The sequence below is a fragment of the Equus asinus genome, chromosome 26, assembly GCF_041296235.1.
Source record: "Equus asinus isolate D_3611 breed Donkey chromosome 26, EquAss-T2T_v2, whole genome shotgun sequence".
NCBI lineage: Eukaryota > Metazoa > Chordata > Mammalia > Perissodactyla > Equidae > Equus > Equus asinus.
In genome coordinates this window covers 15,927,914-15,945,011 of record NC_091815.1, presented here as the reverse complement: position 1 = coordinate 15,945,011, position 17,098 = coordinate 15,927,914, and the positions used below count along the sequence as shown (strand labels likewise).

At 36.4% G+C, this 17,098-nt stretch overlaps 1 protein-coding gene across 7 annotated transcripts in view; it reads right to left on the bottom strand.

Moving 5' to 3' along the window:
* URI1 (URI1 prefoldin like chaperone) overlaps positions 1–17,098 on the bottom strand; it is a 68,648-nt gene that overhangs the window by 13,334 nt on the left and 38,216 nt on the right. For all 7 annotated transcript variants that reach the window (XM_070499515.1, XM_044759049.2, XM_070499517.1 and 4 more), the window contains 2 exons: positions 15,973–16,051; positions 14,548–14,683 (listed from right to left, as the gene is read on the bottom strand). In XM_070499515.1, the coding sequence (XP_070355616.1) occupies positions 14,548–14,683; positions 15,973–16,051 (215 nt within the window). The remainder of the gene's footprint in view (positions 1–14,547; positions 14,684–15,972; positions 16,052–17,098) is intronic.

The following is a 17,098-nucleotide window of genomic DNA, read 5'->3' as shown; positions in this document are numbered from 1 at the left end:
CCATGTTTAAATGAGAAAAGAAAATCTAAAAGCTCTTAAGAACTTAAGCAGAATCATTTTTACCTAAAGATAAATGGTAACACTATTCACTGGGTAGGACCAAATATTTAGTTAACAGCTTGTGGAGTTAAATATATTTGAAAGGAATAAAGTTATAGGTGGAATAAAAACTATCTGCAAAGCCTTAGTAAGTTACGAACGCCGTCCTCGACAGCAGTCTTTTCACCCAGCCATATGTACTGAATAGGAGCAGGCCTGTGAAGACAGGTCTCTTCTGAAGCCTTTGTGACCACTCCATTCTCAATCTCTTTCCTTTTGTGTGCTGGAATTTTTCAGTATTCCTTCAACAGTTTCAACAGGACATGCCCCCTGGTGGAAATGTTCACAAACCTCTGCACAGCATCTCTTCTTAAACCAGTTCAAAATTTGTACTTCTGCTCTAACACAGAGATTGAATTTAAGCACTTAATACTTACTTTTCCCCCATACTTTATTTAAATAACTAAGAAATTTTGTTTTAAAAGGCATAAAAGACAAAGATAATGGGAAAGGAGAAAAGGAATAATATAGCAGGTAAGGGATGTCAACCAAGTTTTGGAAACTGGACAAGGGGTAGCTGACTGTGAACCACAGGAAAAGCCGAAACCTGACTGCACGGCAGGGGAAAGCGGCACCAAGTCAGTCGGGGCCCGCAGGACCTGGAAAAGGCTCCTCTCTTGGAGATATTTCTGAACAAAGGGATGACTGAAAACAAAGATCCAAATGAAAGTGAAAAGAATGGTTAAGTTTCCAACCCCACCCTCACAAAGCACAGCCAGGTGATTTCCCCTTTCTTGACTAAACCAAAGATTTACAGGCTACAGGGCTTTGCAGGGATTGTGGAGAGGGCTGGAGAAGAGAATGGGAAATGTCTTAGTGAAAACAGCACACATACTGAATCCTGAGACAGCCAGCCTGGTTCCCAAAACACTAGAATAAGACCAGAAAATTCTTTTGCAGGATGCTGATTAATCCAAAAACTGCTTTTCGTAGGTTCCATAATGAAAAGAAAAAATCAGCCTGCCACCTTAACTCCCTACAGAAAAGCATACTAGTCGACAAACTCTGCCCATGCTCTCAGAGCTTCCTAACAGTGCTTAACTCTTAACTATGAATGGTCAGCCAAGGATTCAAAGAGAGTCTTCACTATTACTGCCAGAGACAAAAAAAGGGGGTAAAAGTAGGAAAGAAAGAAAAGGGACATGGAGGAAACAAAGGCAATGCATGAAGAAAACTTTAAAAGAAAACTCAGGGCTGGCTGGGCGGCACAGCAGATAAGTTCCCGCGTTCTGCTTCGGCGGCCCGGGATTCACCGGTGCGGACACGGCACTGCTTGGCAAGCCATACTGTGGCAGGTGTCCCACATCTTAAGTAGAGGAAGATGGGCACAGATGTCAGCTCAGGGCCAGTCTTCCTCAAAAAAAAAGAGAAAACTCTAACTGGAATCCTAAAAAACAAGATACCGTATTCACGAAACAAGAACAGTATGCTCTATCAGAGGAACATTTAAAGAACGACGACAACAAAACAAAAAATCCAGAGCTCCTGGAAATTAAAATGTACAGAAATAGAAAAAGAAAAAAGTCAACCCATAATTCCACAGATAAAGTAAAAGAAATCACTTCAAAACTTATAACAAAGAGATGGACAATGGGAGAAGGAAATTATCAAAGAAATCATATTAAAAATTTCCCAGAACCGTAGGACATGACTCTGCACAGTGGAAGGACCTACCAAACATCTAGTAAATAAATGTTACAAGGTTCACAACAAGGCATCTCAGATCCCGGGGAACAAAGACAGGAATCTGAAGCTTCCAAAGAGAAAAACACGTTACAGACAAAGGACAGAGAACAGCATCAGGTTCTTCAACAGCAACACGTAAGACAGAAGGTAACAGGGTAACATCTTCAAATTTCTGAGGAAAAAAGTATCTAAAACCTAGAATTCTCTAGTTACAAAAAGCAGGAGTATAAAAAATATTTTCAGACATGCCAAATTTCAAAAAATTTATCTCCCACATACATTCCCAGAACATTACTAAAAGCTATGCTCCAACAAAATGAGTAAAACTTGAAAGGAAACGCCATGGGAACTAAGAAACAGGGAATGAGTAAGAGGCAAAGACAAGGTATAATGGTAAACGAGAACACCAGAAAGATAGCTGTCCTTTGTTCAAGACGGGAGCCAGGCCAAATCGAAACAAGACGATGAAGAACTCACTACAGAGCTCTCTAAGAATAAAATCAAAGTGTCTGTCTGAATTAATGACAGATACATATCATTATGTAACAAAAAAAAGAAGTTGACTTCAAATGAAAGGCTATACAAGAATGGAAACATAAAGCATGAACACTGATTTAACAAAAATTGTAACAGAAAATATTAAGAAGATGGGAGGAGTAAGGAGAACACCACGTAAATGATCTAAATGCTCTCCTTTAATGATAGGCAGGTAGCTAAGGGATACTACATAAAATTGGAAAAAAAGAAATCAAGAAAATAGAACATGAAAATTACTGGGAAAATATAGATAAAAAGAACAGAGCAAAAGACTGGCCAAAAGATAAAGTAATTACCTCCAGGGAATGGGAACTGTGAACCAAGAAGGACTGAGGAGTATCCTGCTATTTTTTCATTATACGTTTTAAAAAGGTATATGTTTTAAAGCTATATATGTTTATTATATAGATACAACCAAAATCATTAATTTATACTTTGTAACAAAGTATCAATGCACTTAAGATATGCTTCGCTGAAAATACTCAAGAACGCACATATTGCCAATAAATCATAAAACTTTGCTGACGGCTATTCAAATTTCCCATGATACATATTCCACACATACTTCAAGCTCCTAACCTCTCCCACCTCCGAACAAGTAAACTTGACTTTATTACTGTGAAGATTTGGATCTTCAACTTCATTAACCCAAATATTCTTCAGCTCACCTACCTGCCTCTCTTTCCAAACCTGCATTTCCTACCTATGCTTCTAACCCATCACCTCCAGGATCTTGTCTCATTTCTTCTCTTGAACCGTTAGTCACTCACTACACTTACCACAAACACGCTCACGAATTTCCTATGCTCAAAGATAAAATCCTACCTAAAACAATAAAGACAAAATTACAGACTAAAAAGCTCCAAGCCCCTGTCCCTTTCCCCTACTCAAAAAATAAAAAAAAAAAAAACAAAAACAGAAATTAACTAAAAGACCTTACAGGGGGTCTGGAAAACAGTCAAAGGTCTACAGCAACCAAACACACACTCAAAGAAAAAGTCAGTCAAAACGGCAGGAAATTTCATGACATTTTTACTTGCCTTTCCCCACTGTCTCCCCAGTGGGAAGCAGTTTTGGTCTGGAGAAAGTGGCAGCCCAGATCCCATTTCCCTCCCCTGAAGCATGGAGAACAGACCAGACCTTACTTGCAACATTCCAGCCAGTCTGGGCACTGCCTGAAGAACCAGAATCTGTCTTACCAAAACCAGATCCTGGGGGGTAGGGGGAGATCAGCCAGCACTGCTCACAAAAGCTGCAGGGGGATTATAGACTCACAGACACACCTGGGGCAAGAGACTCTGCAGAGTCACACACACACAATCTGAGGCTGCAAAGAGAAGCTGAGGTGAGAATGTTTGGGAACTTAAGACGTTCAAAAGCAGCCATGTACACGGGAAATTTAAAAATCCACACACAGACCCAAGAAAGACATATGCTCAGAAAACACATGCAAGGCCATAACCTTCCACTTTGGGCTGATAAAAAGGCTTAGCTGGCAAGCCCAGCTTATTAGTGAAGGTCCTCCTCACCAGTCTGCAAGCCTAAGAAAGGTGGCTGTTTCTTCAAATGCCCAATTTTCATCAAAAAATTAAAAGGCATACAATAAACAGAAAAATATGGCCCATGTGAAAGAACAAAATAAGTCCAGAAACTGTCCCTGAAGAAATACAGGCATCAGAAGTACCTGACAAGGACTTAAAAAAACTATCTTCAAAATCCTCAAAGAGCTAAAGAGAAACACACAAGGAAATAAGGAAAATAATGTATGAACAAAATGAGAATATCAACAAAGAGATAGAAATTATAAAAAGAAACCAAACAAATTCTGGAGCTGAAAAATTTAATAACTCTATTGAAAAATTCACTAGAGGGGTTCAATACTATATTTGAGCAAGCAGAAGGAAAAATCAGTGTACTTTAAGATTGGACATTTGAAATTATCAAGTCTAAGAAGTAGAAAGAAAAAAGAATGAATAAAAGTGAACTGAGCCTCAGGAGCTTATGGAATATTAACAAGTAGACCAATACACACATTAACATAGTCTCAGAAAGCAAAAGAAGAAAAACTAGCAAAGAGATCATTTGAAGAAATAATGGCCAAAAAATCCCCAAATTTGACAAAAGACATACATCTATAAATCCAAAAAGCTCAACTCACTCCAAGTAGAATAAATCCAAGGAGATCAACTCCAAGACATGTACTCAAACTTTTGAAAGACAGAGAATCTTGAAAGCAGCAAGAGGAAAGTGATTCATCACATATAAGGGATCCTCAATGAAAATATTAGCAGATTTCCCAGCAGAAACCTTGGAAGCCAAAAAGTAGTGAGCTGAAATAGTCATGCACCACATAACAAGGTTTCAGTCAACAAAGGACAGCATATATGACACTGGTCCCATAAGATTAGTACCATACAGCCCAGGAGTGCAGTAGGCTATACCACCCAGGTTTCTGTAACTACACTCTACAATGACCACACAACAACAAAATCACCTAACTATGCATTTCTCAAAATATATCCCCATCATCAAGCAATGCATGACTGTATTTAAAGTGCTGAGAGAAAAAAACTAACAACTGAGAATCCTATATCCAGCAAAACTGTCCTTCAAAAATAATGGAGAAATTAAGAATTTCCAAACAAAAACTGAAGGACTTTCTTATTACTAGACCTGCCATACAAGAAAGGCTAAAAGAAGTTCTTCAGGTTGACATGAAAGGTCACTAGACAATAACATGAGATCATATGAATATTTAAAAATCTCCAGTCAAGATAAACATGGCCTAAAAATAAAAGCCAGCATTATTGCCATTATGGTATATAACTCCACTTTTTATTTGCTACAGGATGTAAAAGAGATGTCTATAAAAAATCATTACAACTTTATGTTAACAGGCACACAATGTTCAAAGATGTAATCTGTGACATCAGTAACATAAGGGGGGGACACAGAGTTGTATAGGAATAGAGATTTTATATGTGACTGAAGTTAAGTCAGTATCTATTCAAAATACCCTGTTATAACTTTAGGATGCTGTATGTAATCTCCATGACAATCACAAAGAAAGTAGCTATAAAATATTAATAAGGAAGTGAGAAGGGGATCAAAACGTTTTACTACAAAAAAATCAACCAAGGGCTGGCCCGGTGGCACAGCAGTTAAGTGCGCACATCCCGCTTCAGCAGCCCAGGGTTTGCTGGTTCAGATACTGGATGTGGACATGGCACCGCTTAGCAAGCCATGCTGTGGTAGGCATCCCACATACAAAGTAGAGGAAGATGGGCACAGACGTTAGCTCAGGGCCAGTCTTCCTCAGCAAAAAGAGGAGGATTGGCAGCAGATGTTAGCTCAAGGCTAATCTTCCTCAAAAAGAAAAAAAATCAACTAAACACAAAGGAAAGCAGTAATGAAGAGAAAAAGAGACAAAAGCTATAAGACATACAGAAAAGAAATAACAAAATGACATAAGTCCTGCCCTGTAAATAATTACTATAAATGTCAATGGATTAACCACCCAATCAGAAGGCAGAGATTGGCAGAATGTATTTAAAAAGTAAAAAACAGAATCCAACGATATGCTGTCAACAAGAGACTCACTTTACATCTAAGGACACAAGTAGGTTGAAAGTGAAAGGATGGAAAAGATATTCCACGCAAATAGTAACCAAAGGAGAACGAGTGTGGCTATCCTAATATGAGACAAAATTAAAAAGTTAAAAAAGGTTACATGAGTCAAAGGTTATTTTACATTGATAAAAACGATCAATCTAATCTATCAAGAAGATATAACAATTATAAACATATACACACTTAACAACAGAACCCCAAATAAATGAAGCAGACATTGACAGAATTCAAGGGAGAAATAGTCCTCCAATAAGAATTGGAGACATCAACACCCTACTTGCAATCAAGGACAGGACAATCAGAAAAAAGAGCAATAAGAAAATAGAGGACTTGAACAACATCTATTAGACCTAACAGATACACACACAACACTCCATCCAACAGGAGCAGAATGAACATTTTTCTAAGGGAAACATGGAATATTCTCCAAGAAAGACCAAACGATAGGCCATAAAACAAGTCTTTAAAACTTTAACAGGACTGAAACCATACAAAGTATTTTTTCCAATCACAATGTAATAAAACTAGAAATCAACAACAGAGGGAAAAGTGGAAAATTCACAAATACGTGGAAATTTAACAAAACACTCAATTAATCAATGCATCAAAGAAGAAATCACAAAGCAAGTCAGAAAATACGTTGAGACCAGTGAAAATAATACAACACACCAAAACTTATGGGATAACGTGAAAGCAGTGCTAAGAAAGAAATTAACACTTATAAACACCTACATTAAAAAAGAAGAAAGACCTCAAATCATAACCTAACTACATGCTTTAAGGAACCTGAAACAGCAAAGAAAACTAAGCCCAAAGCTAGCATAAGGAAGGAATACCAACAATTAGAGTAGAGACAAACAAAATAGAGAACAGAAAAGCAATAGAGAAGAATCAACAAAACCAAAAGTTGATTCTTTGAAAAGACCAACAAAATTGACACATCTTTACCTACACTGACTAGGAAACAGAAAAGACTCAAATTACTAAAATCAGAAATAAAAGTGGAGACATTTCCACTTATTTTCTAGAAATAAAAAGGATCATAAAAGAACATTATGAAAAATTGAATTCCAATAAATTGGATAACCTAGATAAACAAATTCCTAGAAACATATGCACTACTAAAACTGATAGAACAAGAAAATCGGAATAGACCTACAAGTAAGGAGATTGAATCAGTAATCGAAACCTCCCAACAATGAAAAGCCCAGGAACCGATGGCTTCACAGATGAATTCTACCAAACATTCAAAGAATCATACCAATTCTCAAACTCTTTCAAAATATTGAAGAGGAAGGAAGACGTTCTATGAGGCCAGTCAAAGACACTAAAGGAAAAGAAAACTACAAGCTCATATCCCTTATGAACGTATATGCAAAAATCCTCAACAAAATGCCAGCAAATGGGGGGTGGAGGGAGGAGGAATTGGAGAAAGCTACAAACCTCCAGTTATAGGTAAGTACCAGGAATGTAACATACAACAAGATGACTATAGTTACCACTGCTGTATGACATACATGAAAAGTTAAGAGAGTAAATAATCCTAAGAGTTGTCATTACAAGGAGAAAATTTTTCTTTTTTCTCCATTTCTTTTTATTGTATCTATACGAAGTGCTAGATGTTAACTAAACTTATCGTGGTAATCATTTCACCATATATGTAAGTCAAACCTTTATGCTATATACTTGAAACTCATACAGTGATATATGTCAATCATATCTCAATAAAACTGTGAAAAAAAATGCTAGCAAACAAAACGCAGCAGCACTATATTAACAGGACGTAGGAGATAAAACCACCAAATGACTATCTCAACTGATACAGAAAGACTTTGGCAAAATCCAACACCACTTCATGATACAGAACACTCAATAAACTAAGATTAGACGATCACTTCCTAAACATGACAAAGGCCATACATGAAAACCCTAAATTGACATCATACTCAACAGTGAAAGACGGAAAGTTTTCCCCCTAAGATCAGGAACAAGATGAAGATGCCTACTATCACCATGTCTATTCAACACAGTACTAGAAGTTCTAGCCAAAGCAACTAGGCAAGAAAAAATAAATAAAAAGCATCCAAATTGGAAAGGAAGGAGTAAAATTATCTCTATTGGCAGATCATATGATCTTTTATGTAGAAAATGCTAACCATTACACAAACACACACACAAATTGTTCAAGAGCTAAAAAACACATTCAGTAAAGTTGCAGGATACAAAATCAACACTCAAAAATCAGTTGCATTTCCATACACCAGCAATGAACAATCTGAAAAAGAAATTAAGAAAATAATTCCATTTATAATAACATCCACAAGAATAAAATATTTAGAAATAAATTTAGCCAAGGAGGCACAGACTTGATCACAAATTTAAAAGTGTTGCTGAAAGAAATTAAAGAAGAGACAAACAAATGGAAAGACATCCTGCGTTCATGGATTGGAGGACTTAATATTGTTAAGATGTCAATATCACCCAAAGCCATCTACAAGTTCAATGCAATCCCTATCAAAACCCCAACAAAACTTTTTCAAACACAGAAAAATCCATCCCAAAATCCATAGGGAATCTCAACAGACCCCAAACAGCTAAAACAATCTTGAAAAAGAAGATCAAAGTTGGAGATCTCATATTTTCTGATTTCAAAACTTACAACAAAGCTACGGTAATCAAAACACTGTCATACTGGCAATAAGATAGACATATGGACCACAAAATAGAATAGAGAGCCCAGAAATAAACCCTCATATATGTTCAAATGATTTTCGACAATGGTGCCAAAACCATTCAATGGAGTGAGGACAGTCTTCAAAAAACAGCACTGGGAAAACTGAATATTCACACACAAAGGAATGAAAGTGGACCCTTACCTTACACCATACATAAAAATTAACTCAAAATGGACGAAAGACCTCAATCAAGAGCTAAAACTATGAAATTCTTAGAAGAAAACACAGGGGGAAAGCTTCATCACACTGAATTTGGCAATCACTTCTTGGACATGATACCCAAAGCCCAAGCAACAAAAGAATAAACAGACAAATTAAGCTTTATCAAAATTGAAAACTTTTGTGCATCAAAGGACATTATCAAAAGAGTGAAAAGGCAATCCATAGAATGGGAGGAAATGTTCGCAAATCATACAGCTGACAAGGGACTAATGTCTAGAATATATAAAGAATTCCTAGAACTCAACAACAAAAAGACAACCCAATTTCAAAATGGGCAAAGGATTTGAATTGACATTTCTCTGAAGACTTTTCTACAAATGGCCAACAAGCACATGAAAAGATGCTCAACATCCTTAGTCATTACTCTCATTAGAGAAATGCAAATCAAAACCAGAATGATATACCAATCCATTAGGATGGTTATTATCAAAAAGAAGGTAAATAACGAGTGTTGGCGAGAATGTGGAACCACTGGATCCTTTACACGCTGCTGGTGGTAATGTAAATGGTACAACCACTGTGGAAGACACCATGGTGACTTCTCAAAAACAGAAGTACTGCACAATCCTATGATCCCACTTCTGAGTATACACTCAAAGAATTAAAAGCAGGAATTGAACATATATTTGTATATCCATGTTCACAGCAGCATTCCTAACAGCCAAAAGGTAGAAACAACCCATGTGTCCATCAAAATACGAACAAATAAACAAAAGGTTGTATATACACACAACAGAATATTATTCAGCCTTAAAAAGGAAGGAAATTCCAATACGTGCTACAACATGGAAGGACCTTGAAAACATTATATCAGTGAAATGAGCCAGTCACCAGAAGACAAATATTATATGATTCTATTTATGAGGTATCTAGAATAGTCAAATTCATAGGGAAAGAAAGTAGAATACTGGTTACCAGGGGCTGGTTGGAGGGATAATGGGGAATTACTGTTTGCAACACAGTTTTAGTTTGGGAAGATGAAAAAGCTCTTGAGATGGGTGGTGGTTACAGTTAAACAACAACATGAACGTACGTAATGCCACTGAACTGTACATTTAAAAACAGTTAAAATGGTAAACTTTATGTTATATGTATTTTACACAATAAAGGGAAGACAAGAAGGGAGGGAAGGCGGGAGGGAGGGAGAAAGGAAGTCAGTTGAATGGGGAGACGATAAGAAGTTATCAATTTCAAAAAAGTTTGACAGCACATTGCGTTTGCAAAGGAGTAGGCAGTCACGATCTTCAGACTGGCATTATCGAAGTTAAAACCACATACCCCTTTATGCCACTGATTCAATCCCAGTCATTTATCCTACAGATCTAGATACACAAGTACAAAACGATACATACATACACACAGGTTATTTATTATACTTTTGTTTTTAACAGTAAAAACCTGAAAACAACCTAAAAGCTTATCAGTAAGAGACTGGTTACATAACTTACGGTGTATCCATATAACATAATGCCACACAGTCATTAAAAGAAGGAGACAGCAAGAGGCAAAAAAACATGTGCTACCATTTGAGTGGTTGTGTATGTGGTGAGTTGGGAATGCCTCAGTCTGCGGATATAAACACACAAAATAATAAGTAAGATACCAACAACAGTGATGTATCCAGGTTGGCCAAGTGGATGCCAAGGGACAGGAGAAAGAGGGATACTTATATTTCAATAAATATCCTTTAAATTTTATCATATCCATATATAATGTATTCAAATAAATTAAAAGTCACTCTCCAGGGGGCCGGCCCCGTGGCTGAGTTTGCACGCTCCACTGTAGGCGGCCCAGTGTTTCGTCGGTTCGAATCCTGGGCGCGGACATGGCACTACTCATCAAACCACGCTGAGGCAGCGTCCCACATGCCACAACTAGAAGGACCCACAACGAAGAATATACAACTACGTACTGGGGGGCTTTGGGGAGAAAAAGGAAAAAAATTAAATCTTTAAAAATAAAAAAAATTTTTAAAAAGTCACTCTGCATTCTCCCCCATACCTTTCTCGCCCTTAGCAACCGCTCCTCTACTTTTCGTTTTATCAATCTGCCTATTCTAAATATTTTACGAAAGTGGAATCATACAATATGTAGTCTTTTGTAGCTGACTTTTTTCACTTAGCATAATGTTTTCAAGGTACATTTCTTTTTCTTGCTGAACAACATTCACATTTTATTTATCCATTCATTAGTTGATAGACATGTGGGTTGTTTCCATTTTTTTGGCTATTATGGATAATGCTGCTCTTAAACATTCGTGTATGAGTTTTTGTGGAGACGTATGTTTTTATTTCTCCTGGGTATAATAATATTGAGGTGTGGAATAGGGTAATATGATAACTCAGTGTTTAATTTTGTGAAAAACTCCAAACTGTTTTCCAAAGTGGCTGCACCAGTTTACTTTCTCACCAGCAACATATAAGGGGTGCAATTTTCCACATCCTCGCCAATATATGTTATTGTCTGTCTTTTTATCATTGCCAACCTAGTAGGGATGAAATGTATCTCATCGTGGTTTTCACTACCAATTCACTTTTGACAAAGGTACAAAGGCAATTCAATGGAGAGTATTTTCAACAAGAGACACTGGACCAACAGGACATCCATATGTAAAAAGATTGAACTAAACCTCATACCTTACACAAAAATTAACTTAAGATGCATTACAGATTTAAGTGCAAAATTTCAACTATAAACATTTTAAAAGAAAACACAGAAGAAAATTTTCATGAACTGAGGTTAGGCAAAGAGTTCTTAGATATGACACCAAACACATGATCCATAAAAGAAAAAAGTAATAAACTGGACTTTAAAATTAAAAACTTTTGCTCTAGAAAAACCCTGTTAAGAGAATAAAAAGACAAGATGCAGACTAGGAGAAAATATTTTCAAATCACAGAGTCAACAAAGGCCTTGTATCCAGAATACATAAAGACTCTCAAAACTCAAGGGCAAGTAAAATACAACCCAAGTTTTAAAAACGGACAAAAGACTTCAACTGATAAAAGAGGATATACAGATAGCAAATAAGTACATGAATCAACCCTCAACATCATTAGCCATTAGGGAAATGCAAATTAAAACCACTATATACCTATTCAAATGGCTAAAATTTTTAAAAATGACAATACCAAGGGCTGATAAGGACACAAAGCTACTAGGATTCTCATACCCTGCTGTGGTTGAAGAGATGTAAAACAATACAGCCTCTGTGGAAAACAGCTTGGCAGTTTCTTAGGAACCGAACATACACTTATCATTAAGACCCAGCAACCCCACTCGCAGGCATTTAGCAACAGCAATGAACATTTATAGTCACACACAAAGGCTTGCTGCAGCTCTGTTCATAATTGTCAAAAAATGGAAGCAACCCAAATGTTCTTCAATGGGTGAACAGAAAAAGTGTGGTACACGCATACAATGGAAGAATACACAGCAGTAAAAAGGAAAAACTTTTGATACACAGAACAACCTGGATGAGGCATTATGGTGAATGAAAGAAGCCAGTCTCAAAAGGGTACAAAGTGTATGATTCCATTTGTATGACATTCTGGAAAAGGTAACACTAACAGTGAGACAGACAGATCAGTGGCTGTCAGGCCTCAGGGGCAGAGGTTCGCAGCATGGCCACAAAAGAAAAGCATGAGAGTGTTTCTGGTGTGATCCTGTATCCTATGCTGTTTCCTGATAGTGGTGCTGGTTAAACAAATGTTTGCATGTGTTGTAACTCACAGGAGAGTATACCAAATAGAAAGTCAATTTCACTCTGATCATTTCAAACATTAGAAAAAAACTTTAAAAAGCTGGTCATATTCATGTTAAATGGCAAAAATTCAAGATGTGAGCACAAATGGTAGGGCACCATTAGAAATCATCATCCCCAGAGGCAGCTCTCCTCTGAACCCTTTTCTTGTTGTTGTTTTAAACCTGTTTTGTCTTTCATTTTGACTTCCTTCTTAAAAGACAATCACGTCCCTCCACCCTCCCCAATCACCCTGTCAACAGTGAGGTAGGTGACTGCGTGTTTAACTTGTTATATTTCTTCTGCCTTCAGAAAAATAAAGTATCTTTTCTTAATAAATGTTAAGTATAACAATATGCCTAAACATTTTATTCAGTTTTTATAAATTATTATAAAACTGTATGAATAAAACTTGTTAGAATTCATCTATCATAATAGGTTCTCAAATACAATTTATACATATGTATTCTGAAAATTATTTCAGATAAATATTGATCCCAAAAGTTATGATGTTTGGTTAGTTCCTAAAACCATATCTAACAGTGCAAAGTGATTTACCAAAAGACACTACGCTATTCTAAAGCTCCATTCTATTCTATTAAAACTATTCCCCCATTAATATATGAAGGCATAACTGATTCTAAAGATTTCTTTACTGAAATATCCATATGAAAAGCAAAGTGAACAAACTCAACAGACTATGAACTGACTTCATATCAGCAGAGCTTCCCCAGTAAATAAAGCAAGCCTTCTCCATTAAGAAAGGCCTGTAATGAAGAAGCACGCCCATTCTCTTTCCTCCAGCATACTGCACTGACTTTAATGCAGTAATGCCAAAAGAACTATCGTTGCCAGAAATTGCATACAGGTCTAACAATAAGATTCTGATTAGCGTCATAAAAGATCAAAATTAAGTATCAGTTATAAACTTGTAGAAATTGATTTGCAAGTACAGTCACCAAATATAGATCCCAGAATTTCACTGAGTAAATGAGTGCTCTAACTAGTACCCACTCTTACATAAGCGAAATAATTTCAGCATTAGAAGACTCAGCTGTTTTGTATCTATATCACCTCATTTATACAGAAGGATCCTCAAAAGTTTATTTTCAAACACACATTTAGCTAAAAGGTTAAAAAGCAGGTAGGGAGGACATTATGCTATCAATTTAAGTATGCTGTTATAGAAATAAAAACATAGATTAGATATTAAATAAACCTAATTTTAAAACCCAACTAAGCTAGAACCCAAGCCAACCTATCCAACTACAAAATGTGTGTGTGGATGTGTATACACCGATAAATACTACCACAGATAAAGAAAACTAAACAACTATCTCAATCAAACGAGGCAGAGACCTCAAACCACTTACGCATAAGCCGCCACTTTAGGTGGCACCTCTCCACACTTGATCTCTTCTTCTGTGAAATGAAAATACGACTCCTTCTAAACCAAAAAGCACGTTAAGAATTGTTTCCACTTTTGCTAATAGGTATTTCTTTTAGTAAGTAGAAAGTAAATTCCTTCTGTGTATTAAAGTATTAAAATTAAGTCTATGAAAGCACTTAAAATAAATCAATTATAAAATACAAAATGACCCCAATTCTCATGTCTTCCCAACTTCTATCTACAAAACCACGTGTAATTACTTTTACACTTTATCATTTCTGAAAACATATTAATGTGGGTGATATTTCCAACCCAGACGTTCCATTCTCCAGCTCACATTCTCAAATGCTGGTTCTTCTCACACTACCTGTGATTCAACAGAATTACAAACAGCCCGGACTGATAAATCATGGGAAGTACTCTCAATAACTAACAGTCAGTCAGCTTGGCACTCTGTGAACCAATACACATCCAGCAAGGAAACATCATTTATAACTGGTACATACGTTCTTTCCGGTGCTCGACTAGGCCCACAGCCTGCTTTGCTGAGCACTTTGCAAACCAGTTGTCCCCGAGTAAAACAGTGACTTCATTAGTGTGGACAAGTTTTCCTGGCATGAAGGCAAAGGGGCCAAATGGTACCTATTGTTTAAAGAAAAAAGGCAAAAAATTAAAACCACTACAAAATACATTTTATGAAACACAAGCATTAAAAGCTCTGAGTTGAGGTCTTTTTAATCTATACACTAAGAAAAATAAAATGTCAACTTCACAGAAATTTAACATTAAAGTTTCACTAGGAAAACCTGTAGAAAATTGTTCTAGGTTTATAAATCAACATGAAAACAGGAAAAGAAATAAGCACATTTACATACAGCTTTCAGAGAAATCAGCATTGTCTCTGAACGTTTATACTTTTTGTTCATTCATAAATCTAAATGAAAGCAAACTAGTAATGACATACTAAGTTAATAAACAATTCCTTTGACAAAAAAACCTGAAAATTATTTCCTATAAAATAGCCCAAATTTTTTTTTTTAGATTTTTCCTTTTTCTCCCCAAAGCCCCCCGGTACATAGTTGTACATTTTTAGTTGTGGGTCCTTCTAGTTGTGGCATGTGGGATGCTGCCTCAGCATGGCCTGATGAGTGGTGCCATGTCCACGCCCAGGATTCGAACTGGTGAAACCCTGGGCTGCCAAAGCAGAGCACGCAAACTTAACCACTCGGCCACGGGGCCGGCCCTAGCCAAATTTCTTTTGCACAGTAAGAATTAAATAAATGGCTTTAATGAGTCTACAAGATTTACAAAATACTTGGGCTAGTATAATAAAGAACAATAAATACATTTACAAAAAATTTCGTCTGGTATAATCAGAAACAAAGTCTTCACGAAAAAGAATATTTATGCAATGAAAGACTCTAATCCAGGGCACACAAAGAGATTGCTATGTTGATGTAAAGATCATTCAAACAAAAATTAGCAGCACCTTTTTATATAAAATCAACATTCTCGGGTTTAATTCTGTGAATTACACAACAGTATAGTCTATTACTGCTCTGGCTAACAGGAAATAACTAAATGCCAGATTTCTGTCATAATTACAGTTTTCTAACATAGTAAATTTGCATACCAAAAGTCAAATCTTGTGCTAACATTTATGCCATTTATGTTGCCATAATGCGATAATTTAATATAAACCTGAAAAAAAGGAAAAGTAGTAAATTACCAACTATTCCTACAATTAGTGTATTATTATAAGGTAAAACAAACAAGCCTTCCTTGCTATGGTAGTCACCTCTGATACAGTCCATCAGCTTAGTGATTTGTGAGTTAATACACACAAAGCAAAGAAACACCTTCTTACTTTACATGGTTAATATCTTTACAAGAAACCATATACTACTTTAAGAGAAACACACCAAACATACCATGATATTATAAGACAACTTATCAGGCAAGGTGCTGAGTCTTTCTTGAAGGGCATTATAGTCATTATCTACCTTCTTCCTGTTGACAAAAATACCAAACACTAAATGAATACACAAATTAACAATTCCTCGAGGAGGCTATATATCATAAGACAAGCTAATAATCAAAGACCTAATTTTAGCAATTTAATGATTAAAGTACATTTTAATTTTAAAATCCTGTTTTTACAAAGTTTAGCAATGGCCTTATTTCACCATCCATTTATCAAAAAATTAAGACTCTCAGGGACTTTGGCTTTTAAAAGTAGAACACTCATGTCTTGAGAATTAGGGTTTCCTAAGGTAGACGACCATCTGAACTAATAAATAAAATTTGGAAATCAAAAGAGACAGTGAAGGAGGGCCTGATGTTTGGAGGAAAACAAGGACTCAAGATAAAGAAAGAAGAGATTTAATAAAGCTTTTGAGTGAATGAACATTGGCGGTAGAGAAGAAACCATGAAGATGAAATTACCAGATGCTTCAGTCCTGCTCAGAAAACTTGAGGCTGAAAAGCGTGGAGTCATCAAGCCTTGGGTTACCCTGCCACTGAGTGAGGTGAGAGAGTCAACCAGGGACAGAAGAAACGAGGTGGAGGTAAAACAAAAAGCCATGCTGATTTGGCTTTGGACTCTGTTTTATGTTATATCAAAACAAGCTACCTAATAAATTAATTTCAGACAACCAAAAGATGTAATTGTGTAGGAGTAAAGATGGCCATATGTTTCCACACCAAGAACCCTACTCAGGTCTTACACCTGCTGGAAACGAACAGGTCTATGCCAAGAAGCCTGTTTCAAACCTTCTCTGGAGATTAGTTTTCCTGATGGGTCCCTGCTAGGGTGCAGGCGGCAGGCAAAACAGGCCACCGAAATGTTTTAAAGCAGAAGGGTGTTGTCAATTTAAAAAAAAAAAAAAAAGTCACCAATTCAGTAAGTAATTTAAAAGAACATGTAGACATTGTCAAACTGAAATTACAATAAATTGCAACATAGATAATCACTCTCTAGATAATAAAAATGACTGCTCTATAAACATCAAGGAATTGGTTTCGGTTTACTTCTTAGCTCCCCTAAAGCAATCGTGG